The following is a 26,936-nucleotide window of genomic DNA, read 5'->3' on the forward strand; positions in this document are numbered from 1 at the left end:
ATCTGGTGTGAAGGTGCAAAAATGAATGTTTTAGACATCTGACACCATTATGTTACTAGCATAGTCATGTTTATAACCTGTGCTTTCAAATAATCTAGTAATAACTCTGCATCTGCTTGTTGTATTAAACTAGTCTTTTAGTTACAGTTTCCAAAATATAATTCAGATAGAGACTGAATTTGAACCCCTTAATGTTGCAATATGTTTCTGCTTTGTATACCATTTCTCCGAGGATTTGCATTGATCTATCGTTTCATATCCTCTAGCATCATTGGTTCTTCTTTATGCTCTACATTTTTGTTTAGTGTTTTGATAAAAAAAAAGTGTTGTCTTTGTTTTGGTTAAATTATGATATGAATGTAAAAAACCAGCCAAATTCAGTTTGAATTTCTTCTAATAACATCAGACGTTCCATAGAACATTCTTATTTATATGATACATTAGTAAAATTTGTTCTCTTCTTAACCCTTTGAACCAAACTTCTGGATTCCTGACCAGAAGCAAGATCCCAGAACTAACAAACAACATAAAAGAAATATCACTGTGTGAAACTGAAAGTAATGTTCTATTTAAACTTCGAGATACTTGATGGCAGTCTGAACATCCTTGTCGCCTCTCCCACTGAAGTTTAAGACCACCCTGGTTCCATCAGGTAACGTCGGACACAGCTTCTCGAGATGGGCCAACGCGTGCGATGTCTCCAATGCTGGGATTATTCCCTCCAACCGAGACACTCTCTTGAATGCTACATGGTGAGATTAGGAATACAAGAATGCAAGTTCTCATGAGATGTGAACGAAATATATAAAGTTAAGAAAAATGATGTGCTGGTTAAGTACCTTCTAAGGCTTCTTCATCAGTAACGCTATAGTATTCTGCCCGTCCCATGTCTTTAAGGAAACTATGCTCAGGTCCGACTCCAGGGTAGTCCAATCTGATCACATTAACGTTTACTCTTTAGATACAGGTGATGAGGTAATCTTGACTTGAAACAAGATTTGAACAGCGAATAATCTCTTACCCAGCACTGATGGAGTGTGGTTCGATGATTTGGCCATCATCATCTTGCAGCAAGTAACTCATAGCTCCGTGGAGTACACCAACATCTCCTTTTGTCAATGTGGCAGCGTGTTTGCCACTGTCCAATCCAAATCCAGCAGCTTCCACACCTATCATTCGAACTTCTGTGTCATCGACAAATTCATGGAAGAGTCCCATAGCGTTCGAACCCCCACCAACACAAGCAACTAGAACATCAGGCTTCCCGCCCCATTTCTCCATAGCTTGTCTCCTTGTTTCTTTACCAATCACGGCATGAAAGTCTCTGACCATCATAGGATAAGGATGAGGACCTGCAACAGATCCCAATATGTAATGTGTAGTCTCTACATTTGTCACCCAATCCCTTATAGCTTCAGATGTTGCATCCTTTAAAGTCGCTGTTCCAGAGTGGACTCCCCTTACCTACAAGCAGCAGAATTAGATTAACACTTCAAAAGCATTGCGAGTTTATGAGGTTTATGCATAGAATATAAATCACCTCAGCACCAAGAAGACGCATCCTGAACACATTAAGAGCTTGTCTCTCCATGTCTTGAGCACCCATGTAGATAATGCACTGCAAGCCAAAACGGGCGCACACAGTAGCTGTGGCTACACCATGCTGACCAGCCCCCGTCTCAGCGATAATCCGTTTCTTTCCTAGACGCTTGGCGAGAAGAGCCTGAGCCACAGCGTTGTTGATCTTGTGAGCACCTGTGTGGTTCAAGTCTTCCCTTTTGAGGTATATGAGAGGGCCTTCACCATTTTCTCGGCGGTAATGCTCGGTAAGCCTCTCAGCGAAGTAAAGCGAACTTTCACGACCAACGTAGTCTTTCAAGATCTCTGCCAATTCTTTCTACAGTTGCATCAAATATTAAATCAGACGTTGCCCAACAAACGAGGATTAACCAAAAAGACTTCCAAATAACATCACAATCAACAAAGAGGCATGTATTGCTGAAGAAAACATGAATACAAATGTCGTTTCCGGATTTCAGGGTAAATTACAACAATTTCCCAGAATTACATCCTACATAGCAAAGAAATCGATTTGGTCACTTTTTGTTTGTCATTCATGCCAATGACAACGCACGAATCAGAAACCTCACAAAGGAAAAACTTGTGAACGTTGTTCCCAGATTTCAGGGTGAATTCCAAATTCATTTCGAAATGATCAAATATCGAGCAACAAGATGAAAACAGAACCAGCCTAACTTACCTGAAAATCTTGGTCGGTGGCGAGGGAATAGAAAGCAGTTTCGAGTTCGGAGAGGGCGTGCATTAGAGTTTCAGGGACGTACTTCCCGCCAAACTTCCCGAACCGACCGAAGGAATCGGGTCGTTGCCACAGGCGCGAATCAGATCCAGCGGCCTCCGTCATGAGAAAAGATGGGTCCTTGGCGATGGTGCAGGAGACGGAGAACGAAGAAGAGGACCGTGAGCGAGACGGTGGCAGAGGCGTAAATATGGGGAGTTTGGAGGGCGATCTCAGATGGGTCGATTCAGAAGAAGCTGAAACGGATGGTCTGAAAGTAACAGCAGCGGTGCCTGCGGTGGCCATTAGTGAGAATATCTCTATCTATTTCTCAAAGAAAAAAAAAAAAAACCAAAAATTATGTTTTGCTGACAAAAACCTTGAAAGTGAGGGTTTTTTATACACACACACACACACAAACAAACCAACAAAAAAAAAAAAGATTTGGTCACTACTTCTCTTGACCAGAAAAATCAATAAAATAGAGGAGGAAATCGGTACCACGTTACCTTGTTTGCGAACAATCAATTTAAAAAGAGGAAGTTGGTAAGAATAGGGGGGCGGTGTTATACATATTTGGGGGTTGGATGTGTTTATCACATGGCCTAATTTAGTGTCATCTATCTTTTTTTGGTAAACCTGCTATATATCGTAGTCGGCTTTGTACAAATATGATGACGAATGTCATAATTATTCTACGGGAATGACACTTTTCTTTTTTTTGCTAATTTGGTAAATATCATATAAAATGAAAAGAGTTTGGATTTACAACAGAGAACACCAAAACAGATTGGTTCCTTGGCAAAAAAAGAAAAAACAAGGAAGCAAAGATTTTAAAGACAACAACGATACTTTACTTCTTAGATCCAAAGGCGTATAAGATTCCTGAATTTTTGACGGTGGCGCCTAGCACTGATAGTATTAATGATCTCCCTGTCAATGATCTTAAAGATGAGGACCAAACGACTAAGGTTTTAAATAGTCGTAGCAGACCAAACGAAAAGGAACTCGTACGTAGCTGATAATGCTTAACTTATTAATCCATGTCTAAACTAAACCATTATATATTTTGGAGTACGATAATGAATCCGATATCACATTTTCTTCTTTAATTTGGTTCATAAATAGTTTGCATCGTTGACAAAAAAAAAAAAATAATAAATAGTTTGCATCGACTTTTTTTTGTTTGTGTGTGTCCTTACTCCTTTTTGAAAACATTCTCACTTTTTGAAAAAACTATGTTTATCAAACTAAAACAAAACGAGAATATTTCTGATTGTAGTATGCATATCGGAGATCACCAGTGGTTAAAAAGCGATCATACACAAACAAGTGTGACTTCACTGTCCCAGTTCGTACCTTTCAGGCTTTGACAAACGTACTATTCAAATGTACTAATTTGATCATTTATATAATCAAATTTGTTCTCTGTAATCTACTTCAACATTTTTTTTTTATCTGCAAAAACTTTGATGGTATGCTCCTACCTTCGTCGGGTATGAGCTCTGTTCTACGCCCGTCAAGTAGATTTGTCATTAGGGAAATGTTATAACATGCAAAATTTCTTGTACGTACCACTCATTATAGATTACTTAAGTCCATGTCATATGTGAACAGAAGAAGAAGCCAATTCGGCATACTCATACATCCACAATCCATATTGTAGAGCATGGTTTCTCTAGACTCTAATCAGTGTTCCTCTCAAATATGGAAATGTTCCAACTTATTTTTTACATGGTAACTTGGTAAATCTCGCAACTAAAATACTAACAAACAAATTAATCACATAGGAACTCTTACATTATTGATTCATTTATTACATTTTGTTGCCGTAATTATTAATTTGAAGAAAGCATTCGTTCCATATGCGATTTGAAATCCGTAGCAATCAATAAAAAGACATTACACAATGAAATACGAAAAACCCCACTTACATAGTTTACATTGCTGTAATGTTTTCTGAATCCACTCAAATATTTCCAAACTATACACTAAAACAAATTTATTTGTAAATTTAACGTTTTATTCCATATTTTAGGACTAGAATTTTGAAATATGTAGATTGAAAAAGTTAATACAGGTTAAAAAAATGAAAGACACATTTTTCAACAATTTCTAGTTCTGCATCGCAGTATTAACCGTTACACTTTTGAGTAGTGTCATCAGATCTCGTCTTTCTTCTCCATTCCATCACTCTTCTTCTCCGGTTCACCCCGAGCTCTCATCGGAGATTTCCAAATGAGCACACCTACTACGACTTCCGGTTCGGCGGCGAAACCAACTAGACCAGCGAGGTCTTCGAGTGTGGCAGCTAGGTCATCCTCTAATGCCGGTTCCCTCACTTCTTTCCAAGCAATGGTAGAGCTGAAGCAAAAGATCCTCACCTCTATCTCTAAGCTCGCCGATCGAGACACGTACCAGATCGCCGTCGAAGATCTCGAGAAAACTATTCAGTCTCTCACTCCCGAAACCCTACCTATGTTTCTTAATTGTCTCTACGATTCGTGCTCCGATCCGAAACCTGCTGTCAAAAAGGAGTGCCTCCATCTTCTCTCGTACGTTTGCAGTCTCCATTGCGATTCTACGGCTGCGCATCTCACTAAAATCATCGCTCAGATAGTAAAAAGGTTGAAGGATTCGGATTCTGGAGTTAGGGATGCTTGTAGAGATACGATTGGTGCCTTGTCTGGGATTTATCTTAAGGGTAAAGAAGAAGGGAGCAATACTGTTGCAGCTTCATCGGCTGTGGGTTTATTCGTTAAGCCATTGTTTGAGGCAATGGGAGAGCAGAACAAAGTTGTACAATCTGGAGCTGCAGTCTGTATGGCTAGGATGGTGGAATCTGCTGCCAGTCCTCCAATTGCTTCTTTTCAAAAGCTATGCCCTAGAATCTGCAAGCTTTTGAGCAATTCAAGTTTCTTGGCCAAGGCTTCTCTTTTGCCTGTTGTTTCAAGTCTGTCGCAGGTTTGCACTGAACCCTTTTAATCTCTTTGTCATTTTTAGGCAATCCCCCTATGTTTGCTGTGGTGAATGGAAGAATATGTTGAAATTAGTCAGTTAGTATTTAGAACACAAGGCTTTGGTCCACATATCAGAAGCTTTAGTCAATAGATCGGTATTTTGAGGTTTAGTCTTAATCCGACTATTTTTCTTCTAGTGTTGGATGAAGTTTATCTTGTTGTTGTGGTTTTGATTAGGGCTTACAAGTTCCAGTGAAAATTTGAGGGGTTTAAGCATTTTTCTTTTATCTGGTAGTTCAATGCTAGTTGCTGCAATTGTTAAACTTTTGTGTGAAAAGGAGAAGTAAAGAGCAATAAATTTGGTCCAGGTGGGAGCCATTGCGCCTCAGAGCTTGGAGTCATTGCTAGAAAGTATCCATGATTGCCTTGGAAGTACAGATTGGGTGACACGAAAGGCTGCGGCTGAGACCTTGACTGCATTGGCATCACATTCAAGCGGTCTAGTTAAGGAAAAAACCGATTCCACAATTACCGTACTCGAGACCTGTCGGTTTGACAAGGTAGCTATCTTTTCTTCTCCACTTAATCTGAGGTTGAACTAAGAACAAATAAATTTCCACTATTATCGTGTTTGAGACACGTCATTTCTACAAGGTAGCTACATGTTTCTAGTAGTCTAAAGTGGCTCTGTTTTGAAGTAAACTTAAACATCATTAGCTCTTCAATTGCATTGGAATGCCATCAGCAGCTTAAATCATATCTGTTAGGTAGATAGTGCTTTTGGGCCTTTCTCATCATTTGCTATGCAGATGAAACATTTAAGAAAGTAGCTTGGAGTTCTCACGAAGCCTTCCCTTTTGATTTTCTTTTTAATAATGGTTACATATCTCAAGGAGTTTTAGTCTTCTATAATTTTTCTTTCACTCCTTAGCTTTGAAATGGGGGAATGTTTTGTGAAATGGGTTATATGAACTATGGAGAGCTACACATTCATCAAAATTTTATTAGTTTGGACATGTAATAATCTCCCCAAGGCAGTTTAATGATGGTATTTTCTTGGACAGATCAAACCTGTTAGGGAAAGTGTGACAGAGGCGCTGCAGTTATGGAAGAAGATTTCTGGAAAATATGTCGATGGTGCTCCAGATGAGTCAAAGCATTCATCTGGTGAGCAGCTTGGATCAGAGAAGAACGGGGAGAAAAAGTCTAATTTAGCTGACCTAATGAAAAAGGAGGCATCTGATGGTTCCACACTCTCACCAGACTCTGCTGCTAACGCAAAAGGAGGTCTTCCTGCAGCAGTACTGTTGAAGAAGAAAGCACCTGTCTTAAGTGACAAAGATTTTAATCCTGAATTTTTCCAGAGACTCGAAAGAAGGCAATCCGTGGAAGTAGTAGTCCCTCGTAGATGTAAAAACAATGATGAGGAAGAATCAGGACTTGATGATCTCAATGCCTTGGGATCTTCAAATCGCCTCAAGAACTTCCAAGCAGATGCTAAACAGGTAAAAGGTAGGTTTGATGGGAATGGATCACAGGCAGGGACATCTGGTGATGATACGGCTGGTGTTGTAAATGGAAAAGAGACACCTGGAAATCACGCTGCTGTCTCCAATACTGATAACCAATCTGAAGGATCCTTCACAAGTAATAGAGGAAATTGGTCAGCCATCCAGAGGCAGTTGTTGCAGCTAGAGAGACAACAGACAAATCTTATGAACATGCTCCAAGAGTTTATTGGTGGCTCACATGATAGTATGGTGACCTTAGAGGGCAGGGTAAGAGGTTTAGAGAGGATTGTTGAAGACATGGCAAGAGATCTTTCAATATCATCAGGTCGCAGGGGTAATATCACAGCTGGATTTAGCAAATATAATAGCTTTGCTAACTATCCAACTGGAAAGTATAATGGCCGAGCTCCAGGAGACAGAGGCTCACAACCGGATGGAGCTATGAGGGGAAGGATGTGGAATTCTGACATGGCGGATGACTGGTACATGCCTCCACATGCTGCTTCCAGAAATGGACAAGCCGGGCCAAGAAGATCACCTCGGTCAGAACAATATGAGAATGAACACATGGGAACTGGGAGGAGAGGTTGGGATAGTAAAGCAGCTGGAACTATTAGATTTGGTGAAGGCCCTTCAGCAAGAAGTGTGTGGCAAGCATCAAAGGATGAGGCTACACTTGAAGCGATTAGAGTAGCTGGTGAGGATGGTGCAGTCCCTCGTCCAAACCGAGTGGCTGTTGCCCCTGAAGCTGAAGCCATGGGAGACGATGAAAACGAAGGGCAGGAACGTGACCCGATATGGGCTTCATGGAGTAATGCAATGCACTCACTCCGTGTTGGCGACATTGATGCTGCTTATGCAGAAGTCCTCTGCGCCGGTGACCAGCACTTGATCATCAAACTGGTGGACAGGACAGGACCTTCTCTTGACCAGATGTCAAATGAGATTGCAAATGAAGCTCTAAATTTCATCGCTCAGTTTCTGCTGGATCATAGTCTCTACGACATCTGCTTATCTTGGATTCAACAGGTAGATCTTTTACAGGAAAATGGGTTTCAAGAATTACATCACATTTGTTCTTAACCTCCCTCTTTCTCTCTTTCTTTTGTTTTATTGATCGCCATTTGCAGCTGCTGGAATTGGTTTTACAAGACGGTGCAGACACATTTGGAGTTCCAATGGAACTGAAGACAGAGATCTTGTACAACTTACAAGACGCATGTTCAACGATGGATCCACCTGAAGAATGGGAAGGTCCTGCTCCGGAACAGCTTGTGGTGCAGTTGGCGTCAGTTTGGGAAATCGATGTCCAACAGTTCGACAAGTAAACATGATCTTGTGAACAGAGCTTAATTCAGTACCGTTGTTGTTCATAATTTTCGTACATCTAGAGTTTGATTTTTCTTCTAGAGTAAAAAAAAAAAAGGCAGTAAAAGATGACTTTCGAATTGATCAAATATTGCTACTGTATGTATTTGTGATTCACGGTTTTTTTTTTATAACTTTAAATTTTTTACTATTTAGCCCAGTCAGTCTTATCAGTTTAGTGGATATAAATTAATTACTCCCCTCTCCGCCTCTCTCTATTGTTGTTCTTCGATCATCAACTGGAGTTACTTCAACACTTCTTCGAAGAAAGGGCTGTGTCGATTTTGGATCAGAATTAAAGTTGAAACGATTGATGGAAGCAATTTAGAAAAATGTGGATCTGAATTCTTAGATCACAAGTTGTTTCTGCAATAGACTTTTAGGTAGGGTTCACATTTGTTGATACCCACTATCCAAGTCTGAGTCTGACTTAACAGTTAAAGTTAATATTATGTACTTGGAATTAAAACAAAACCCTTATAGGATTTGTTGTGAATTGGTTTGAATTTTTTTCTTATTGTTTTGCAGGCATAAGAAAATTAGGAAAGAGTTTTTATTATTATGGTCTGTCTCTATGGCTACAGATCTGATCAGCAATCTCCCCGATGATATTCTCGGCAAAATCATGTCGTTTGTTCCGACAAAGTATGCTGCTTCAACGTCGGTTCTGTCCATATGAGTCGAGGCTTTTCTATCCAAACAAAAAAGCAACAAGTCGTCCTAGTCGTCTTCGTTGGCGATATCGCTTCTCTGATTTCGTGGACAAGACTCTTGCTCTGTTAAGCAATTCTCCTCGCATCAAGAAATGTTCTCTGAGATGTGATTACGAAAAGGACGAAACTAGCATCAACCGTTGGATCCGCAATGTGCTAGAGCGCGGCTGCTTGGAGCTAAACTTAGAGTCACGCTATGCTCTCAGTATAGATTCTCAGTTTTTCACTAGCAACACACTTGTTGAGCTCACCGTTTCCTATGGATTTCATCCTCTAGGCCGTCTTAATTCCTCTTGGGTGTTTGTTTTTCCCAGCCCTCAAGACACTTACTATCCTTTCAGTATTGTTTCCAACTCGTGACATGGATAAGTTCTTCATCCATGGTTGCCCTGCGCTAGAGGAATTATTCATATGTGTTTGGATGTCATACTTGTCAAGTCCAAACGTCAAGCGAGTTACCATCACTAGTGATTTTGATTTCGTTAATTTATAAAGTGACAAGGAAAGGCTGGTGGCAAGCAATGACAAGACTACTCGACAGCTCCCCAAATCTACAAACTTTGGTCATCAAGGTATACAGGGACTTGTGCACAAAGTTACGGATTGGTGTGGAGACGCATGCGCTTGCATCCGTATGAAGGACATGGAGAAAGAATGCTGTTTGTCGTGGTGTCGAGTGTTTATAGGGTACGGAGGAAGTTTTAGAGAGCTGAAGCATATGAGACATTTCTTGGGGGAAGTTGGAATGTCTTGAAACAGTGAACATTCGCATTGAAGAGGACAGAAAGAACCTTAAATACTTGAAAGCTAATGTAGTGGCTCTCCCTAGGGTCTCATCAAAATTGGTTAGACAATGGATCCATATTATAGATTTTTTTAAAAAAAAAAAAAAAAGGAACAAAAAAGATGGAGATATCAGAGCCAGGTTTCGATCCTGGGACCTGTGGGTTATGGGCCCACCACGCTTCCGCTGCGCCACTCTGATTTATTGAAAGACTCTTCAACTGAAAAATATATATAGCATAACTAAATAGCTCGTCTTCTCCAAATTCTTCTTCTTCTCAAAATCCCCAACCGGAAGAGAATTGAGGCCAAAGATCCAAAAATCAGGGAAAGATGCGACGAAGACCAGGAATCGGAGGGTTACAGAAGGCTGCAGCTGCTAGGGTGTTACTCCTAAACCCGTTTTGATATGCTCCTGTCGGAATCTTAGTTGATTGTTTTTATTTTTCAGCTTCTAACTTGTATCCATCAAAATCAGGATCAATACCGTTTACTAGGAGAAAATGTGGCCAAGTTACGCACTGATATGATGAAAGAACAGCTCGCCACTTTCAGGTCACAGCTTGAAGAGTTTGCTCGTAAACACAAGGTCTTGATTTGTTGAGAATTTTATATTTGCTGTTATAAGACTTGGTATTAAGTAACTAATATGATCTGTCTAACATATGGGAAACTGTGGTTTAGAAATTCCTGAAAAGAAGCATAATTTGTCTTTGGTTCCAGAATGACATCCGTAAGAATCCCGCCTTCAGGGCTCAGTTCCATGAAATGTGTGCTAAAATTGGTGTGGATCCTCTAGCTTCAAACAAGGGTTTCTGGGCTGAGCTACTGGGAATTGGTGATTTCTACTATGAACTTGGTATGTTTCATCAATTTTTCTTGTCTTGTTTCAGAGATTAAGATGCTTATGATTATGAATCATAAATTCATGTCTATGTATAGGAAGTAGAAAGCTCTTGTGTATGAGTATGTTATACATGTTGTTTTTTCTTTTTCTTTCCTTCTTGGAAATTGGGCATACTCTTTGTGACATTAGAAAGCATGATGTAACAATTTTCTGATTAGTTCGTAAATCCATCTAACAGGAGTTCAGATTATTGAAGTTTGTATGCTTACAAGGTCACACAATGGAGGTTTGATCAGCTTGCAAGAGCTCTGCAACCATCTTCGTCAAAGAAGGAAGAAAGACCGTGAAGCTGTGACTGAAGATGACTGTCTTCGGGCTATTAGCAAGTTAAAGGTAAATGAGTTGTGTTACTTTTTTTCTCTTCTTTTAGATTTTGGATAATCCGGAAATTTTGAACTGTTCTTGCTTGTATCTTGGGTTCTTTTCCTCAGGTATTGGGTAGCGGATTTGAGGTTATCACAATTGGCAAGAAAAAGCTGGTCCGTTCAGTTCCTACAGAGCTTAACAAAGACCATAACCAGATCTTGGAATTGGCTCAGGTCATGCTCATTTATTACACTCTTCCACTAAACAAAACAACTTCCACATGTTTCACATTGTATCTGAGAAGTTCTAACTGAAGTGACTAAAGCATTTATGTTGCTTTCCGCACAGGGCCAAGGTTTCGTGACTGTGGAAGAGGTACAAAGACGCCTCTCTTGGACATCTGGTCGGGTTACAGATGCTCTCGAGACTTTGTTAGAAGTATGCATTTTTGCTATCATTTCCCCAATTGGATTTATGCGCTTCAATACCTCTATAGTAGATGCAATGCAACCAATGCGAGTCCTGAAACTTTACAAATTTTTAATTCATTTGCAGGAGGGACTCGCAATGATCGACAATGGCCATAAAGACGGAAAGTGTCGATACTGGTTCCCCTGTGTTTCTTCTGTTTACTCATCCATTGGATCTGATCCTTAACCTGGTATATGCTCTTTTTGTTTTTGTTATATGAAATACAGTCACTTATAACATATAAATTACGAACAAATCTTATCAGTATATTCTTTAAATTTCCTTGTACATGTATCAAGAAATTTTGTTTCATGGACCCATACACAATATTTATGCTTGGTTGTTGGAGATCTCGGTTTCTTCTGTCCAGTTGGAGTTTGGCTCACTCCATGACCTTGGTCTAACTCCGAGCTGGAAATACAACACCATCTCCAAAGCCTCAAAGACCTTACTTTCATCCAAAACATTGTTCCATGCCCCACTCACTATGCAGTAATTGTTGTTATATGGTGCTCGGTGATGTTCCGCGTGCTGTCTCCGTGAAACAAGCAGGCCTAGGTCCTGCAACGCTACCACGAGAGGTGGAAGCTTACTCTTGGTTCCATGTGCCCAAGCATGGAATTGCTGGCTAAACATTATGCAAAATGCAAATGTGCACACAAAGCCATGAATCACAGGGTCGTTAAACGCAAGGTCTAGCGGGAGAACTGTAAATGTTATGACTCGAGCCAGAGCGTGTAGATTGTTTGCAAATTGCCGTCTGGTGATTGTCCATGGCCACTTGTGGTGACCCTGAAAGGCTTCGATTTGGGTTCCTACAACAGGGGTTGACTCGTCACCGTAGTTATCGATAGCCCAATGGTAGACACCGGAGCCCAAATCAGCTAAAATGTACCCTGCATAACCTGCTAAAGCTGGTTCGAGCCAGAGATGAGAATCAAACCCTCCAGTGACAGATTTAGCTAAAGAGACAAACAAGGTGGTGCAGCCCGCTGCAACCCATAACCGGTGGATCCATGTCGACTTCAGAGTTGGGTCATTGGGCAGAGGAGGATTCACAAGGCGTTGCTCAACCACGAGCTTCGGCTGGGGCTTGGTCGATTGCAGGGTTGTCACAATGCATTGCTCTACCTCAAGCTTCTCACGAATAGGCTGAGGCTTGGTGGTGGTAACAGAGCAGGTAACACGTACACGGGGAAGTGACGGACTGTGGCTTCTTGGGATGTTGGTGATGGGTCTGAGAGGGTACTTGGTTTGAAGTGATGCCGCCATTGAGAGAGAGCAGGTGAGAGAGGAGAGATAGAAAACCAATAGACAAAGGAAGAGATTACAGGTGGGAGAATAAAGTTATAATCAATGATGCAGCCACAAAATTTCTGGTGTTCTCGAAACTATAACCAATGAATGACACAGAGCAAGAGATTACGTTACGTTGACGAAATGAGAAAATGAGGTAGAGGTTACCCTATATTATGTTGTGGTGTACGTTAGGGCTGCGTGGGACTATTGTGATCGCTAGCTAGCGAGCGCATTACAAACTACGAATATACTTTAAACATTTGGATTCTTAGTTTAAACAAATTACAAACTACACCTAATATTTCCAAAATGTGCTATTCAGTCCGTTTTCGGTTATTGTCGAATTTTTTTTGGGCAAAATTGTCAAAATTGTCGAATTTGATTAGATTGGTATATTCGGATTTGTTTTGTCTTATTGAAAGTTTGTTTTTTATACGGGAAAATGAAATAAACTCAAATAAAAAAATACGTTGAGAAACACAAAAACTCATGGACGATCGAAAAATCAAGACATGCGAATTCGTACACGGAAAGGAAAGAGCAACCGACTCAAGGCGTTAACAATGGCGGCTGCTTCATCGTCTCCGTGCATCTTCGTCGCCGCTACCTTACTGCTGCTTCTCACTGTTTCATCCGGGAAATTACCATTTCATCCACGGGACCTGCTTCCGATTTTGCCCAGGCAAGTCTCCTGGCCGGTTCTCAATTCTCTCTACACAGCCGTCGATCTCCTTCCTACTTTCGTCGGCTCCGCTTCTGTTAAAAACGACGCCGTTGAGTGGAAAGGTGCTTGCTTCTACGAGAACAAGGCTTGGTTGGAGCTCAATAACAAGTCCGGTTCCGAATTCGGCGGCGGCACACTTCACATTAAGGTCACTAAATGATGAAATTGTTGCTATTAGTGTGCTCTGTTTTCGTTATTTAGGCTTCTGAGCTCCTAAACTTCGGAGGACATTTCAAATTACAGGGAGTTACATGTACTCTTCATCTTGGATGTTTAGATGATAAGGTCACATATTTTTAGATTATTCTATTGTTAGGTGGTGATTTCCTGCATCAGTTGTTACTCAGTTCCCTTGTTTTGTTTCCACCTTTCTATATAATCCTGGTTAGCTGTTTTTCGAATCATCCTAAATTGATTCTGTTAATACGTGTTTTGTGCAGGTCGATAAGGCACATAGTTGGACGTGCATGGATATTTATGTGTTTGTGACTCCATATCGTGTGACATGGGATTGGTACTTTGTTTCGAGGGAGCACACTATGGAGTTCAAGGAGTGGGAGGGGAAAGCCGAGTATGAATATGTAAGCTACTTTTTTCATTTGCTATATCTTTTTGGTTTGCCCATTTTTTAGAATTAATATTCTAATGGCTTTTGCTTTGCCTTTTGGGGCTCAAATTTACTCAGGTTAAGCAGAAAGGAGTTTCAATATTCCTCATGGAAGCAGGGATGTTGGGAACTCTCCGAGCGCTGTGGGATGTCTTCCCTCTCTTCACCAATACAGGTTGGGGGGAGAATTCTAATATCGCGTTTCTTAAGAACCATATGGGTGCCAATTTCTACCCTCGTCCTAAACCTTGGGTTACAAACATTACTACCGATGAAATTCACTCTGGAGACTTACTAGCTATCTCCAAAATCCGTGGACGGTGGGGTGGTTTTGAGACCCTTGAGAAGTGGGTAAGTGGAGCCTATGCTGGCCACACTGCTGTCTGTTTGAGGGATTCTGAAGGTAAACTCTGGGTTGGTGAATCTGGGAATGAAAATGAAAAGGTAAAACTTAAATTGGTGGATGAATTAGTTTTAACTTAGATGTTGCTTCTTTTGAAAAATGGTGTAGCCCATGGAGTACTAGATCTTCTTCTGGGTATCATCATCAGATTATCATCACTGCTAAGAAAAAAACTAAACTGATTTGGTTGAACATCGTCATAATGGTTGATGAGTAGTAACATTTAAATAGTTGCTTTGACCTTGATATGACATGTTAATTTTTTTTTGCGAGTGACTTATTTCCAAGCCGGTCTTAGGGAAACTGATTCTTTTAATGGAACTGCATTTATCTTCCCAGCATATCCTGAAATATTTCCTGTCTTCTCCTTTGAACCTTGGGATGATAGGGAGAAGATGTAATAGCGATATTGCCATGGGAAGAGTGGTGGGAGTTTGAACAAACCAAGGATGACTCAAATCCCCACATCGCATTGCTACCGTTGCATCCTGATTATCGAGCCAAGTTTAATGTTACAGCTGCGTGGGAATATGCTTGTAGCATGGATGGTAAACCATATGGCTATCACAACTTGATATTTAGCTGGATCGATACCATCAGCGGAAACTACCCACCTCCTCTGGATGCTCATCTTGTAGGTTTCATTTTTCAGTATTTTGGTATTGTTAAAAACATGAGCTTCAGTTAGTCTCTTTCTTATTCGCTCTTTAAACAGCTTCTATCAATTAATGATGGATGAGGTTGTGTTTGTTTCTTCTGTAACTTTTTTCTTTTTCTTTTACCTGTTTCCAGGTTGCTTCTGTCATGACAGTTTGGAGCAAAATCCAGCCTGATTATGCTGCTAACATGTGGAACGAAGCCCTTAACAAGCGACTCGGAACAGAGGTATCAACATTTTTACTTTTCTCTTTGAGTTAAAATAAATCGAAGCTTTTATAGTAGCATTGGCTTTTGGCACATGGTAGATGGTACCATATGCTTTCTGTGTTTTCCTTCTCCTTTTCTCCAGTAAAAATCATCATTGGTTTATTTTCTTTAGTTCTTTCTCTGAGATGTTCTACAATGGCAGGGTCTTGATCTTCCAGATGTGCTAGTGGAAGTGGAGAAGCGTGGATCCTCTTTTGACCAGTTGCTGGCAGTTCCGGAACAAGATGATTGGATATATAGTGATGGGAAATCAACTTCTTGTATCGCTTTCATCCTCGAAATGTACAAAGAAGCTGGCCTTTTTGATCCAATCTCCAGTTCCATTCAAGTCACGGAATTCACGGTGAGAAACAACCTATACAGACTCTAGAAAATGTACAGTCACACAACATACTGAACAGTGGAATTACTTCTTACAGATCAAAGATGCTTACATGCTCAAGTTTTTCGAGAACAATGCAAGCCGTTTTCCTAAATGGTGCAATGACAATGACGATGTGAACCTTCCATACTGTCAAATACTTGGGAAATACAGAATGGAGCTTCCCAGTTACAACACGATGGAGCCATATCCGCATATGAACGAGCATTGCCCGTCTCTGCCTCCAAAATACCATAGACCAAAAAACTGCTAGACCCGAAAAATCAACAGTATTTGCCTGTTTGTTAGAAATGATTTCGTGTTGTTATTATTATGCACGAATTATATTAGAAAATTTCACTTTGAAAAAAAAAAGACCGTTGCCAAGGTCCTGTATATTCTTGTATATAAAAATCATGCACATTAATGTCCATGTCTCTTTTGTGGAGAAATTTACTGAAAGTGACTATGCTTGGAACTTTTGGTTGCAGCCGGATACCCTGATATTAATATATTTCGACTCTGGCTCCATAATATTTCTCACTGATACAACCAAAACTTAACACTGTTCGACGTGAATGAATCAATAAAAACTTTTGTCATTGATATAACAAAACTGTTTGAATTAGATGATACAGTACTACAAAGGTAATGACTAGGTCTCAACTAAACTTCTCTCCCATTCAAATACTTGGGACAAGTCAAAATCTCTATGTAGAGATTCCCGAGGCGTTTCTCCAAGCATATCAGAGAATATCAGCAAAAGGTGTTGGCACGCATGAAGTTCACCGATCTTGTCCAGATCTGTGGCTTGTTCCGATGAAAGATCCCACCACGCTTGATAATATGACCTGTGGAGAAGGATTCAGGTCAAAATTTGGAGTCCAAGCTTTGGAATGATGAACAATAGGAAATCATTTACCATCTCCAGCCCGGAATAGCCTCAGGAGGACAGCTAATTTTAGCGCACAACGATTTGATGAGTTTGTAATCGCCATTGAGATCTGAAAAGAAGAATGAAAGAAAAATATAGATTCAGATTACAGATGTTGATTGGCTGATCTCGATGCAGCTTAACTCCTAAGAACAAGCCTGAATAATTTTAGAGTTTCAACAGATACATTTTTTAAATCTCAAATCAACTGAAATTTATGCAGAAAGCATGATTCCAATATCCAAACCCAAACCTACTCTAGTAAAGAGTTCAATTCTCAATCAAAGCCAAGTAATCCGGAGAACAAGAGCTGTGTAAGTCAGTCAAAAGCAGCATACCTTCCGTCCCGAGGTAATTGTGAAGAAGCATGAGAGATAGTGCAAATACAACAGAGGGAAGAAGAACCCTGTAGTTTTTACACAGAAGATGCTTTTGGAGATACACGATTATTTCGCATATTATTTGCTCTGAATTTTCCATGCTGTCATCGACATTCCTTTTTTTGAAGTAGTCTAACAATGTCAACAAAGTTTCTGGCTTTGTTTTACTTAAGACTGTCGGGACCGAATGATTAGCTTTACTAGCTTTAGAATAGAGCTTCCCAAGAATCACTGAAGCCAACAGCCAGCGTAGAAACTTTACTACCATAGTCTCCTCTTGTGGTTCTTCAGTGAGTTTTTTAGAATCTTGATGAGAGTCGCTAGATTTTGATACCCTTGTATGGTCACTCTTTAAGGCTGTGGAGGTCGCCCACAAAAGAAACCTTCTCAACTTGTCCACGTCCTGAAAAGATATCATATGATACAAAAAATTTAAGCTCTTCAAAACAAAATTGGAGGGCTACTCAATAGTCAGACAGACGGAGAGAGAGAGAGAGAGAGAGAGAGAGAGAGAGAGAGAGAGAGAGAGAGAGAGAGAGAGAGAGAGAGAGAGAGAGAGAGAGAGAGAGAGAGAGAGAGAGAGAGAGAGAGAGAGAGAGATATACCATGCCTATTATGTCAACTGGTGGGATGCTCATTAATATAGTAATAAGCCCACGCTCTGAACTAGCTTCGACTTGAGGAGAACCAGAATTAGCAACACCCTCAAAGAGTTGGAATATTCCCTCAATTGTGATGGTGAAATGTGGCTGGTACATTTTTCGTTTCTGAGAAATCTTTAGAGTAGCAGATAGTATCTGCAAAATTAAATCAACTGAAGTATCATTTTCTTGTACTGATACCAATCCACCACCTAAAATTCTGTATAAACGCGATGAGAATTCCATTAGCCCTTCAAGGCCACATCGTTGCAACCACTCTGTAACGTTTCTGGAGGCGAGAACATCAGTTATGACCTGATACGACAATTATCACAAAGTAAGTCAATTAGTGAACTATACTACATAAGGACTCTTGAGTACAACAACCATGGTTGACCATTGAGAATTTTATTCAATTTTGCGTTCATCATCATATTCTACAGATTTTGATTTGCAAAAATGTAAAGAAAGACTATATTTTTAAACAGCACACATGCAGCGTCCATAACTAATTAATAGCATTACTGGATAATATTGTACAAACCTCCAAGACAGCTACCAAGCAAAAATCTTCGTCTCCAATGGGGTTTGTAGTAAACGTTGAGATAAATGATGAACACCATGAAAACAGACCACAGTTTTCAACTAGATGTCGAGACATCTTATGGAATTTGACCGACTTCCTTACAACCTGAAGATTGAAAGAAAGACGGTTTATGTCGCGTTGGATTAAGATCTCAAAGCTTTAGAAAAGATACCCCATAGTACACAAGACCAAATAAATATATTCTGAGCATTAACCTTATATTGATTTTAAAGAAGGAATTGCATTTGCATATATGTGCAGTATAAACACTATATACTATAGGACATTAAGGAAAGAAAGTATATCACCTGAAGGATTAGTCCTTTGGTTTCATCATCAGTAAGAGGGGATGAGGAAAAACTCATCACTGTCTCGAGGATGGAGTTCCTGATGTAAATTTGAGCATCATCATCTGATTTCAAGCCTGCACACACTAGGCGTAGTACCCAAAATCTCTGTGACCTAAAGTTAACAGCGCTGCTCCAGAAAAAATCATGAAACAAAGGTATTCCCTAACAAAGAGAAAAATCGAAAACAGTTTGAGTTCTGGCAAAGTACAAAGGATAAAGCCTAGAGTTTACAGTTTATAGAGAATAAGTACCCTCAGCTTCAGTGTAGATGAGCTCTTCAAAAGTTTATTTATGGGAACATAATGTTCGTGAGAAGGATCCAAGAATATCAGAGATGTCTCAGCGGCAAAAATGGCAGAAACAGTTGGGATTCTTTGCCATGGTTCCTCAACCCCATTTTGTACATACATCAGCAGAAGCCGCAGCGCTGTTACATGCTTGTTTTTCCTACAACTCTACATAAAAAAAATTATTGTTAAAGCAAAAAAAGTTTCACTTGTGTCACAAGAACCAATTTAATTTTGGATAATTGAGAACAAATCTAACTGTTGAAGCTTTGCAAAACCAATTACTTAAAAAAAAAAAAAAGGATTGGTAGGCTTCGGACCCATACTCCAACAAAATAAATACTTCTGCTAGCTAGCAGTTGCAATCACAAGTCCTCTGTGCATATAGAATAGCCAAAATATTTCCTCCTATAATATATTTTCCCATCTTTTGTAGCATTTAAGTTACTGAAAGTACCATTTACAAAAGGAATGATACATGCATACAGATAAGCTAACATAAAATAACAATTACCTCAAGGGCATCAAGATATATCTCAAGAGTTTCATAGCCCAATTTTCTCATCCCAAGATCTGCTGAAGACATGCTCACAAATGCAACTGCAAGCAAGCCTAAGCTGGCGAATTCCACAGGTTCAATAAATCCCATGGACAATGAGTCTATAGAGATGCGCAAGATGAAAACCGGATCGTAGCGTTCAATGTCCTCCATAACAGGTGAACATTTCTACACAGGGACGAAGGATGTATTTTATCGATGTTCAAAATTGCAAGTACATGAACTTCTAACTGAAAATTTAAAAGAAAGAACGTACCTCGTTTACTGGATCATCATATAGGTATAAATTATCCGATACCTCTGTAGTTCGTTGATAAGGAAAAAACAAAACAGTTAGAGCACACATTTTGGGATCAACACAAAGATTCTCTTTGAAAAGACTCTGGCGGACATCTTCCAAAAAATCAGATTCACCAACATAAGATGCATCTTGAGAGAAACGCAGTCCCTCTCTTATTTTCAATGCAGCTTTACCCCACAAACAATCTGTTTCAGAAACATTCAGCGTGTGTTCGGCATCAACCAACTTGATATCATGCATCAGCTTGAAGATCTCCAAGTCAATTTCGCTCAGAGTTGCGCCATAAGAACACAAAAGAAGAAAGTGCAGTTCTTTGAGATTGATGCCTGAACCTTTTCCACATTTGGAGAGCAGTACTCTGAGAATTTTGACAATTTCTAACTGCTTAGCATAGTAGGGTGCTTCAAAACGACAACTTTTAGCTCTGACAGAATTCGGACTTGAGATGATAACATGTTTTAGGATGCTAGAGACAGGCCTGAATAATTCACCAGTATGTGAGGGTGATATGGAGAGAGAACTGATGGTTGGTGTAAACTGAGAGTGAGATATTAAGAGTTGGATATATGGTGCATACGAGTACTTCCCTCTAGACAACAAGGAGAAAATTTCTCTCAGTATCTTCAGTGTCTTCGAGTCCTCAAATCTATACAGAAGAATTGATTTCATCAGTCTCTCCAGGAAGGGAAGGGAATCCAATTGAACAACCTCCTCACACATGTTTTCTAAAAACTGTAGAATACTTCTCAAAATGAAGTTTTCAAGGCTTTTGCACAAGTACCAATATTTTTCTTGTTTTCCTTCAGAATTCCCTGTAAAAGACCCATCAGATTTCTTGACAACACACTGCCAACAATTAACTAAAGCATCTAGTAACGGCTTTGATAAAACCGCTCTATTGGATCTAAATTTAGGAGATCTTTCCTTCAGGGAAGCACCTGCTTCACGTTTAAGATGACACATACTGCTATCCTCAGGAAACAAACAAATCATTGAAAGTGTTACTTTTGCAACCACACGTATAGCAACATTGAACATTTGGTCTACTGACTGAACGTCCACTTCCTTTATCTCGTAATCCAACATCTCCTTCCTAGCACTAGTGTGGGGAAAGATGGAATTAAATAACTTAAAGAGATCATCTTCTTTAGTTGGACTTTCAGTCAAGGAAAAGTGATACTGAAACATACGTACTGCCTTCCCAAGAAGACTTGCATTAAACATAGTGTCAATATCCTCAGTCGTTGACAGAAGAATCTCTTCATACTTCTCTTCAAAGATGGACCTAGACAAAAACTGTGGCCACTGAAGAAAACCATTTATTAGTATATTTGAATAAACTGAAGTTATATCCAAACATCTATTACACGGCTTCTCAAATTTTGCAGAAAGTGATGTCAGATACGATAGAACAGCAGGCAGAAGCATGATAAACTGATCATCTCTAAGAGCAGTGTCATCCTGCTTCTTACTTAGCATACTACAGAAAAAGTTTCCAAAGACTAAACGATGCAAGGGACTGGACTCCACAAGATAGAACAGTATCTTGGCTCTGGTTATGTTTGCCTGTTTAATGCAATGGATAATCAAGTCTTCAGGGGTTCTACCAACAATCAGTGAAATTATCAAGACCAACCGGTGAACACTACAATTTTTATAATGCTTCCCCCTGGAAATGCCACCACAAACCTTAAGCAAACAAATATCTGCTGCTGAATCCAAACCAGAAGAGGTAGAAAATTTGCATGCCATGCTATATACTTTCTCAATGAGGTTACTGTCATAATTATTTTCTTCTAATTCCCACAGCAAATCATATACCCCTCTCGTAGCAGTCGGCTGGTGTGAGTAAAATATAAGCATTTCAAAAGCTCCGCCAGCAATACCCAATCCCAAACTAAGAATCTTACTTGAATTTTGGCTAGCCGATTCTTTCTCATCAATTTTACTCAGCATGGAATGAGCAACATTTAAAAGTTGAAAAGGTGATATGAACCTCAACAAAGCATGAATTAATTGTGATAGTTGGAGAAGAGAAGCGTAATTTTGAGAATCAACACAAAGCTCAAACTTGACCCTGAATTCCAAGAGAAGCCTTTCAACGAAGTCCTTATAAGCTATAGTGGAGTTATTTTCCCTGACATCCCATTTCCACACATTGTGTTTCTCATCAAACAAAAAGTCACACGTAGAAACCAATAGATCAAGGATGTGTTGATCTATTTCACTAAAAACTAGCCTCTCCGTTGTCAGCGAATTTTCTGAAAAAATCTCAACATTCTGTACTTGACGTGATGAACAATCCAAGGGACTCTCTAACAGTGCCATCACAACTGGGTGGCAAAGAACTGTCTGGGCCACTTGATGCTTCTGCTTTGCAAATGAAGCAAGCAACTTATTTGAAGATGGTCCAGAAACAAGCTTCATTTCTGATATTTGAGAGAATAAGTGCTTCATGAGACGTAAGCAGATCTCAGAGAGTTGGCAGAGTACTGGAGCTGGTTGAACCTTGTAAGATGATCGTATTTGAAAGAGCCAGAACAGTATTACTTGGATATTTGAGTCAATACTACCACTTTTAGGCTGCAAAACTTTAAGCAACAGTAGCTCTGAAATTCTTGGAAACACTGGTAAGCAAGATATATCCATGCTCATAATGGCAGTAAGTAATATAGGAAAAGGAGCATGCTCTATTAACATCGAGAAGGCAGAAGATTCAATATCACGAATATCCATCTTACTTCTGATTTCTTCAGCTATGGATGAGTGGCAAGAAAAATCAATCTCACTATCTACTGTTCCTTCCCAAAGATTCCTTGACCCAGTAATATCTGAACCTCGCACAAACAAGTCAAGTGATAGCTTTGAAAGGTTTCCGAGGAAGTTTTCCTCTAAAAAGAAGATGGACTGTAAAAATGAGAATGATATTCCGTAAAAAGCCCAAGAAACAGCCATCACAGGAGCAAAATTTTGCAAGATCGATTCAGGTGTTGCACATATCAATGCAGAAGAAAACGCTTTAACTATTCCTGTAGTTTCATCTGGAGAAATGCTTCTCACCAGTCCTTTGATCTCATCAAGAGTCTCTGAAAAAGAACTGTCAGCAAGTAGACTCATTGTCCTTCTGGAATGCAAGATGATAGTTCTTTTGTCTGACAAGGATTGTGAGAAAAGAAGTAACATTCTCAATGGCCTCCATTCACATAAAGAAACCTTAGATTCATCAACCACCTCAGACAAAATTGACTGGATCAAACATGAGAGTAATCTGGAATCTGCCTACAATATTGAATTTATAGAAAAGATATTGGTACCTTTAGCGGTGTAATATGAACCTATTTGATGGTAAAAGTTATATACATACACCTGCGTTTAAAGATATTTACCTGAGTTTGCAAAAGATATTTCAGTGTGCTGCAGACGTACAGGGATATTGCTGACTTCTTTGGTAACGAATACGTTTTAGCTTCAGAATTTACTAGCCTCACACACTTCTGCAGTACACAAACAATTAGAGGGCTAAATCCAATTGATACACCTGCAACCAACACAAAGAAGATACCCCCAGTCAATAAATACTTCTAGGCTTATCACAAGTCCACAGGACAAGTCACTAGGATATAACTTGCATGAGATTATTAGTTCTGTTTAATAACCAACACTTTTCATCAATTCATAAATTAATTGCAGAGATATTAGATAATCATCTTCATCTTTGTGCGGACAACAAATTTTTGCAGTCGTTACCTAAAAAAATGGTTACATAGAACAAGGTACCTAAAACAAACACAGGAGCAACATATTTTACATTGCAGACACTAAAACAGAGCAAAATGAGTAAGCATGTGATATCTATAATAAACGATTGATTTCGAGGGCACAATTACCTATATCTTTTAAATGGGACAAGCAACTTCTGACAATGTCCCAGGGCTTGAATAAATTATTTCCAACAGTTCTAACTGCGTCGCATAAAAAGGAGATGACAACTGACGACATGCTCTGTACAGCCTCTTGAACCTCAGGAGGAAGATTAATCTTATCAAAACTTGGTAGAAACAAGAACCATGCACCAATTTCACTTGAATTTTTTTCAAATGCACCACTGCTGCTCATAGCTGCCATTGCTAAATTGTACGCTAGATCCTTCACTTCCTTGTGTGGTGCAAAAAGTAACAAATTCATGAACACATGCAAATGCTTGTACATAAGTGGTGGATATCTAGTAGGACCTCTGTCACTTAGGTCCTTTGGCGTCCAACTGATGTACGCATTTAGCAAAGACAAGAAAGCTCTTTGCAATTCAGCAGGCAAACTTAAAGAATTGCTCAGAAATTTCATGAAGATATCAAACGCTCCTTCAAGCACATTATGTACACCACACTGCAAATATGAAAACATGTAAAATATCAAAGCTTAAAACCCGAACTCATCAAGTACAGATGAAGAACGTCTAAGCCACCAATAACACATAAACATCTTTACAATAATTAATAAGTAATATAGAAGTGACACAAGAAACGAGACATTTGACCAGAACTCAGTAAGCAAAGCATGACCGTTTCCGTTCTCTCTACCTGTCAACTGGACAAATCACTACAACTCAAATTTCAAACTTCGATCGGTATACTACACTTGCAAAAACTTCAAAATTAATATTTGACATCCTGTCACTAGTTATCATTAAGCTGAGTAAAACAAATTTTGTAGAGGTTCTGCTTATTCATTATCAACAACACAAAATAATGTCAGCGTACCACATAAATCTTGAGGGCATCCAGAAGCTTTATGTGAAAGCACATCTCTGCTTCTTCAACCGAATTAATAGGCTTAGAACAAAGTTCTGAAGCCCAAATTTCTGAAACAATCCCAAGAGATTCTTTTTCAGCATCTTCCTGATTTGTCATATGAGCATCCACAACCCCACCAATGACAATATCACCAGTTTCTTCTTCCAAAACATCCTTCTCAGATTGCTTAAAGCGCTTTTTTCTGCTCACTTTTCCACCATCCAACTCTAATTTTCTCTTCAAAGGCGGCTTTTGAGTTGCACTAGAACCGCCTAAGGACTTCAGTAAAGTCCATAACACCTGGAATTCTGGATAAAAGCTTCTCACCTCACCCATGAGGTTCCGCTCGAGAGAAACATGATTTTGCTCAACAGAACATCTATGAGATGAAGATTGGTTCCAAGCGGTAACAAAAGAATCCAACAGCCTCAGAGTCTCCAAGAGAAATCTCAAGGTCCCATGTTTCACAAGAAAATCAGAATGGAGCATCCCTTTAGTGACAAGTGACCGGCTAAATGGTCGAGGGCATATGCATTTCATAATAGTCTGAACATCTGAACCACCATGAGGTGTAGCATGTTGGTCTGGATTGAGAAAGTCAAAAGAAAATGAAGTTCTTACTGCCGATACCAAATCTGCTGCCAAGGAAATAAAAGAACACCTGCAATGACTTCAGTTACTATGCAAAAAGAACGACAAAGCAGCAAAAATCTGAGGGTACATGCAGCAAAATATAGATAGATACACTTTCGTGCTCTGAAGAAGACTAACCAGGATGGTGATGCAAAATCTTCCACATTGTACGGAAACTCGTCAAAGAAAGCCGAAGCTAAAGAAGGTCTACCCCTAACAATAGCTAAAAGCAAATCTCTGTGATAACCAATTTCTGCTGCTCTCAACTTTTTCATGAGCATTAGTAGTCTGTTAGAATTGCCTGCCAAATTTCTCCCTGCATCTGGCATCAGTCCATTAGAGGGGTCTGTGCAAACTTTAACAAGAACATCATGAGCCAACTCACTCACAATTCCACCATCCTCTCTTGCTGAAATGCTGGCTAGCTCCCCTAACACCACACTTCCAAAAAGAACACTCCTTAGACCAGGAAGAATCAATGATTCTTCAACAAGGATCTTATCCTTCAACGTAGACAAGACAGAAGCCACAGTGTCTTCATCGTCTCCCCCAAGGCCTCGCAGGACTTTAGAATACATTTCTTTCTGCTGTAAAACTGACCTTAGCAATCCAGGCTTCCCAACTTCAATGAATGATATGGCAAAGTCCACACAGGCCTTCCTTGTTGAGTGTTTTCTAGCCTTTTCAGCCCCTCGCGTTCTATACTCTGCTAGTTTTGTGAAACCCTTAAAATCAAATATCTTAGCTATTTCTGATGCCATACCTGAACCACGTCTAACAATCGAAGCCAACAATGAAAGGGCAGCATTCTGTTTTTTTACCTCTTTGCTTTTCAATTCTTTGCAAATGTCATCCAGTTTTTCTTCAAAAAGTAACCTACCAAACTGGTCAATAGCTCTTCCAACATCAGTTGATCTACCTTTTCCCTCTGGATGACTCAAAATCGTCTGGATAAGTGAGAATATATAGGAAAGTCCTTGATTTCCATGTCGAAGCTTCCATGCCTCTAGAAGCTCAGCAAAGTTTGGTGAGTTCTGGAAATAAAGACGCAACAAATCGCCGCCAGTTTCTCCCTTTAGTAACTTAATAAATTCCTTTGATGCATCAGAGCATAGCTTAATCTCATGTAAACAAATCTTATGCAATAATTCTCTAAGTTTAGCATCGTGGGAAGGTCTGAAAGCCATCAATGGGGATTTTTCCACCTCAAGATCTATATTCCCTCCGTCCTCCACCATTCCTGAAATAGCAAACAAATTATTCAGTTAGGGAGTAATTCACTTCTCCACCAACCCACACTGTCCAAGAGGATTAAAAGATGCTCAAAGACAAACAAAAATATTAAAGCGCAATAGAGAAACAAAATTCTTCATTCAAAGGACAAACCAAGTCCAAATATTAGCTAAACAAGATAGTAATTGACTCAAAGATTCCCAGCAGTTCACAGTTTTTACTACTTTTCCAGAGGACAGCTGCTTTTTTTTCTGGTTGTTGCTGGCAAAATCAAACATATATTGCTAAAAGCTAAACGAGTCTGCACATTTTAAGCTCTTATTGTACCTTGATCTTCCATGTCTGATATTGATTCCGCCATTAACAGAATTCTATCTTCTCTCTTTGCAGGGTTTTAGGGTTTAACAAGAGAGAACATGAGTTCGGCGACGTCGTAATAGAGAGACAAGAGTTCAAAATTAGAAATCTTAATCTCAAACCGATCCTAACTGGTCCGAACCGCTTTTTGGTTAACCCTAACTTTATCAACCCGGGGCTCTTAATGGGCCAGGATCGGTGATTGGGCCACGTGAGGTCCATATCATAAGCAACTTTTTGAGAGTATAA

At 39.6% G+C, this 26,936-nt stretch overlaps 7 protein-coding genes and 1 non-coding gene across 10 annotated transcripts; 4 read left to right on the forward strand and 4 right to left on the reverse strand.

The window, feature by feature from the left end:
- Positions 1–358: 358 nt before the first annotated feature.
- LOC17880232 (tryptophan synthase beta chain 2, chloroplastic) lies at positions 359–2,713 on the reverse strand. The gene is made up of 5 exons (XM_006282529.2): positions 2,261–2,713; positions 1,541–1,897; positions 1,022–1,464; positions 840–934; positions 359–745 (listed from the first exon to the last, which is right to left on the reverse strand). The coding sequence occupies exons 1-5, from the start codon at positions 2,600–2,602 to the stop codon at positions 570–572; spliced, it is 1,413 nt and encodes a 470-aa protein (XP_006282591.1). The 5' UTR covers positions 2,603–2,713; the 3' UTR covers positions 359–569.
- A 1,745-nt stretch (positions 2,714–4,458) lies between these two features.
- LOC17879592 (microtubule-associated protein TORTIFOLIA1) lies at positions 4,459–8,290 on the forward strand. Its single transcript, XM_023778992.1, has 4 exons — positions 4,459–5,260; positions 5,625–5,816; positions 6,321–7,796; positions 7,898–8,290. The coding sequence occupies exons 1-4, from the start codon at positions 4,535–4,537 to the stop codon at positions 8,093–8,095; spliced, it is 2,592 nt and encodes an 863-aa protein (XP_023634760.1). The 5' UTR covers positions 4,459–4,534; the 3' UTR covers positions 8,096–8,290.
- Positions 8,291–8,500: 210 nt separating this feature from the next.
- On the forward strand, positions 8,501–9,840 carry LOC17878242 (F-box protein At4g27050). The gene is given in 7 exon segments (XM_023778013.1): positions 8,501–8,518; positions 8,664–8,807; positions 8,809–9,130; positions 9,132–9,356; positions 9,358–9,420; positions 9,423–9,581; positions 9,583–9,840. Coding segments are annotated over 6 exon segments (1,125 nt in total). The 5' UTR covers positions 8,501–8,518; positions 8,664–8,709.
- Positions 9,762–9,833, reverse strand: TRNAM-CAU. Its single transcript has one exon. It is a non-coding gene; the product is annotated as a tRNA-Met (tRNA).
- Positions 9,841–9,905: 65 nt separating the features above from the next.
- On the forward strand, positions 9,906–11,603 carry LOC17877904 (vacuolar protein sorting-associated protein 22 homolog 1). The gene is made up of 7 exons (XM_006284350.2): positions 9,906–10,015; positions 10,110–10,220; positions 10,355–10,490; positions 10,717–10,871; positions 10,970–11,077; positions 11,193–11,282; positions 11,400–11,603. The coding sequence occupies exons 1-7, from the start codon at positions 9,965–9,967 to the stop codon at positions 11,499–11,501; spliced, it is 753 nt and encodes a 250-aa protein (XP_006284412.1). The 5' UTR covers positions 9,906–9,964; the 3' UTR covers positions 11,502–11,603.
- Positions 11,492–12,944, reverse strand: LOC17880011 (fatty acid desaturase 4, chloroplastic). Its single transcript, XM_006285042.2, has one exon. The coding sequence runs from the start codon at positions 12,585–12,587 to the stop codon at positions 11,646–11,648; it is 942 nt and encodes a 313-aa protein (XP_006285104.1). The 5' UTR covers positions 12,588–12,944; the 3' UTR covers positions 11,492–11,645.
- Positions 12,945–13,083: 139 nt separating this feature from the next.
- LOC17878043 lies at positions 13,084–16,126 on the forward strand. Its single transcript, XM_006283392.2, has 7 exons — positions 13,084–13,486; positions 13,779–13,919; positions 14,024–14,389; positions 14,737–14,982; positions 15,141–15,233; positions 15,418–15,618; positions 15,695–16,126. The coding sequence occupies exons 1-7, from the start codon at positions 13,127–13,129 to the stop codon at positions 15,908–15,910; spliced, it is 1,623 nt and encodes a 540-aa protein (XP_006283454.2). The 5' UTR covers positions 13,084–13,126; the 3' UTR covers positions 15,911–16,126.
- Positions 16,127–16,202: 76 nt separating this feature from the next.
- On the reverse strand, positions 16,203–26,803 carry LOC17877580. Of its 3 annotated transcripts, XM_006282465.2 has the most exons (14): positions 26,658–26,803; positions 25,236–26,337; positions 24,432–25,125; positions 23,562–24,057; positions 23,061–23,212; positions 19,630–22,953; positions 19,329–19,541; positions 18,779–18,982; positions 18,486–18,689; positions 18,136–18,282; positions 17,556–17,906; positions 16,909–17,353; positions 16,559–16,640; positions 16,203–16,487 (listed from the first exon to the last, which is right to left on the reverse strand). In XM_006282465.2, the coding sequence occupies exons 1-14, from the start codon at positions 26,689–26,691 to the stop codon at positions 16,292–16,294; spliced, it is 7,644 nt and encodes a 2,547-aa protein (XP_006282527.1). In that variant the 5' UTR covers positions 26,692–26,803; the 3' UTR covers positions 16,203–16,291. The 3 variants fall into 3 exon arrangements, with proteins under 3 accessions (XP_006282527.1, XP_023634179.1, XP_023634178.1); XM_023778411.1 differs by lacking the exon at positions 26,658–26,803 and having other exon boundaries at positions 24,432–25,099; positions 25,236–25,352; XM_023778410.1 differs by lacking the exon at positions 26,658–26,803 and having other exon boundaries at positions 24,432–25,102; positions 25,236–25,352.
- Positions 26,804–26,936: the final 133 nt, after the last annotated feature.

Source organism: Capsella rubella, unplaced genomic scaffold, assembly GCF_000375325.1.
Source record: "Capsella rubella cultivar Monte Gargano unplaced genomic scaffold, Caprub1_0 scaffold_7, whole genome shotgun sequence".
Lineage (NCBI taxonomy): Eukaryota > Viridiplantae > Streptophyta > Magnoliopsida > Brassicales > Brassicaceae > Capsella > Capsella rubella.

Bases quoted from the DNA above. Each gene is read 5' to 3' on its own strand.
- LOC17878043 (XM_006283392.2), top strand. From the start codon at position 13,127: ATGCGAATTCGTACACGGAAAGGAAAGAGCAACCGACTCAAGGCGTTA. The intron at 13,920-14,023 runs GTAAGCTACTTT...AAATTTACTCAG, and splicing joins GGAAAGCCGAGTATGAATAT to GTTAAGCAGAAAGGAGTTTC. The intron at 15,234-15,417 runs GTATCAACATTT...CTACAATGGCAG, and splicing joins ACAAGCGACTCGGAACAGAG to GGTCTTGATCTTCCAGATGT.
- LOC17880232 (XM_006282529.2), bottom strand. From the start codon at position 2,602: ATGGCCACCGCAGGCACCGCTGCTGTTACTTTCAGACCATCCGTTTCA. The intron at 935-1,021 runs GTAAGAGATTAT...TAATGTGATCAG, and splicing joins CCACACTCCATCAGTGCTGG to ATTGGACTACCCTGGAGTCG. The intron at 746-839 runs GTACTTAACCAG...CTCACCATGTAG, and splicing joins TGATGAAGAAGCCTTAGAAG to CATTCAAGAGAGTGTCTCGG.
- LOC17880011 (XM_006285042.2), bottom strand. From the start codon at position 12,587: ATGGCGGCATCACTTCAAACCAAGTACCCTCTCAGACCCATCACCAAC.
- LOC17879592 (XM_023778992.1), top strand. From the start codon at position 4,535: ATGAGCACACCTACTACGACTTCCGGTTCGGCGGCGAAACCAACTAGA. The intron at 5,817-6,320 runs GTAGCTATCTTT...TTTCTTGGACAG, and splicing joins AGACCTGTCGGTTTGACAAG to ATCAAACCTGTTAGGGAAAG. The intron at 7,797-7,897 runs GTAGATCTTTTA...CGCCATTTGCAG, and splicing joins GCTTATCTTGGATTCAACAG to CTGCTGGAATTGGTTTTACA.
- LOC17877580 (XM_006282465.2), bottom strand. From the start codon at position 26,691: ATGGCGGAATCAATATCAGACATGGAAGATCAAG. The intron at 17,907-18,135 runs GTTTGTACAATA...TTGTCGTATCAG, and splicing joins GCTTGGTAGCTGTCTTGGAG to GTCATAACTGATGTTCTCGC. The intron at 17,354-17,555 runs GTATATCTCTCT...ATATCTTTTCAG, and splicing joins CAGTTGACATAATAGGCATG to GACGTGGACAAGTTGAGAAG.
- LOC17877904 (XM_006284350.2), top strand. From the start codon at position 9,965: ATGCGACGAAGACCAGGAATCGGAGGGTTACAGAAGGCTGCAGCTGCT. The intron at 10,491-10,716 runs GTATGTTTCATC...TCCATCTAACAG, and splicing joins TGATTTCTACTATGAACTTG to GAGTTCAGATTATTGAAGTT. The intron at 10,872-10,969 runs GTAAATGAGTTG...TCTTTTCCTCAG, and splicing joins GGGCTATTAGCAAGTTAAAG to GTATTGGGTAGCGGATTTGA.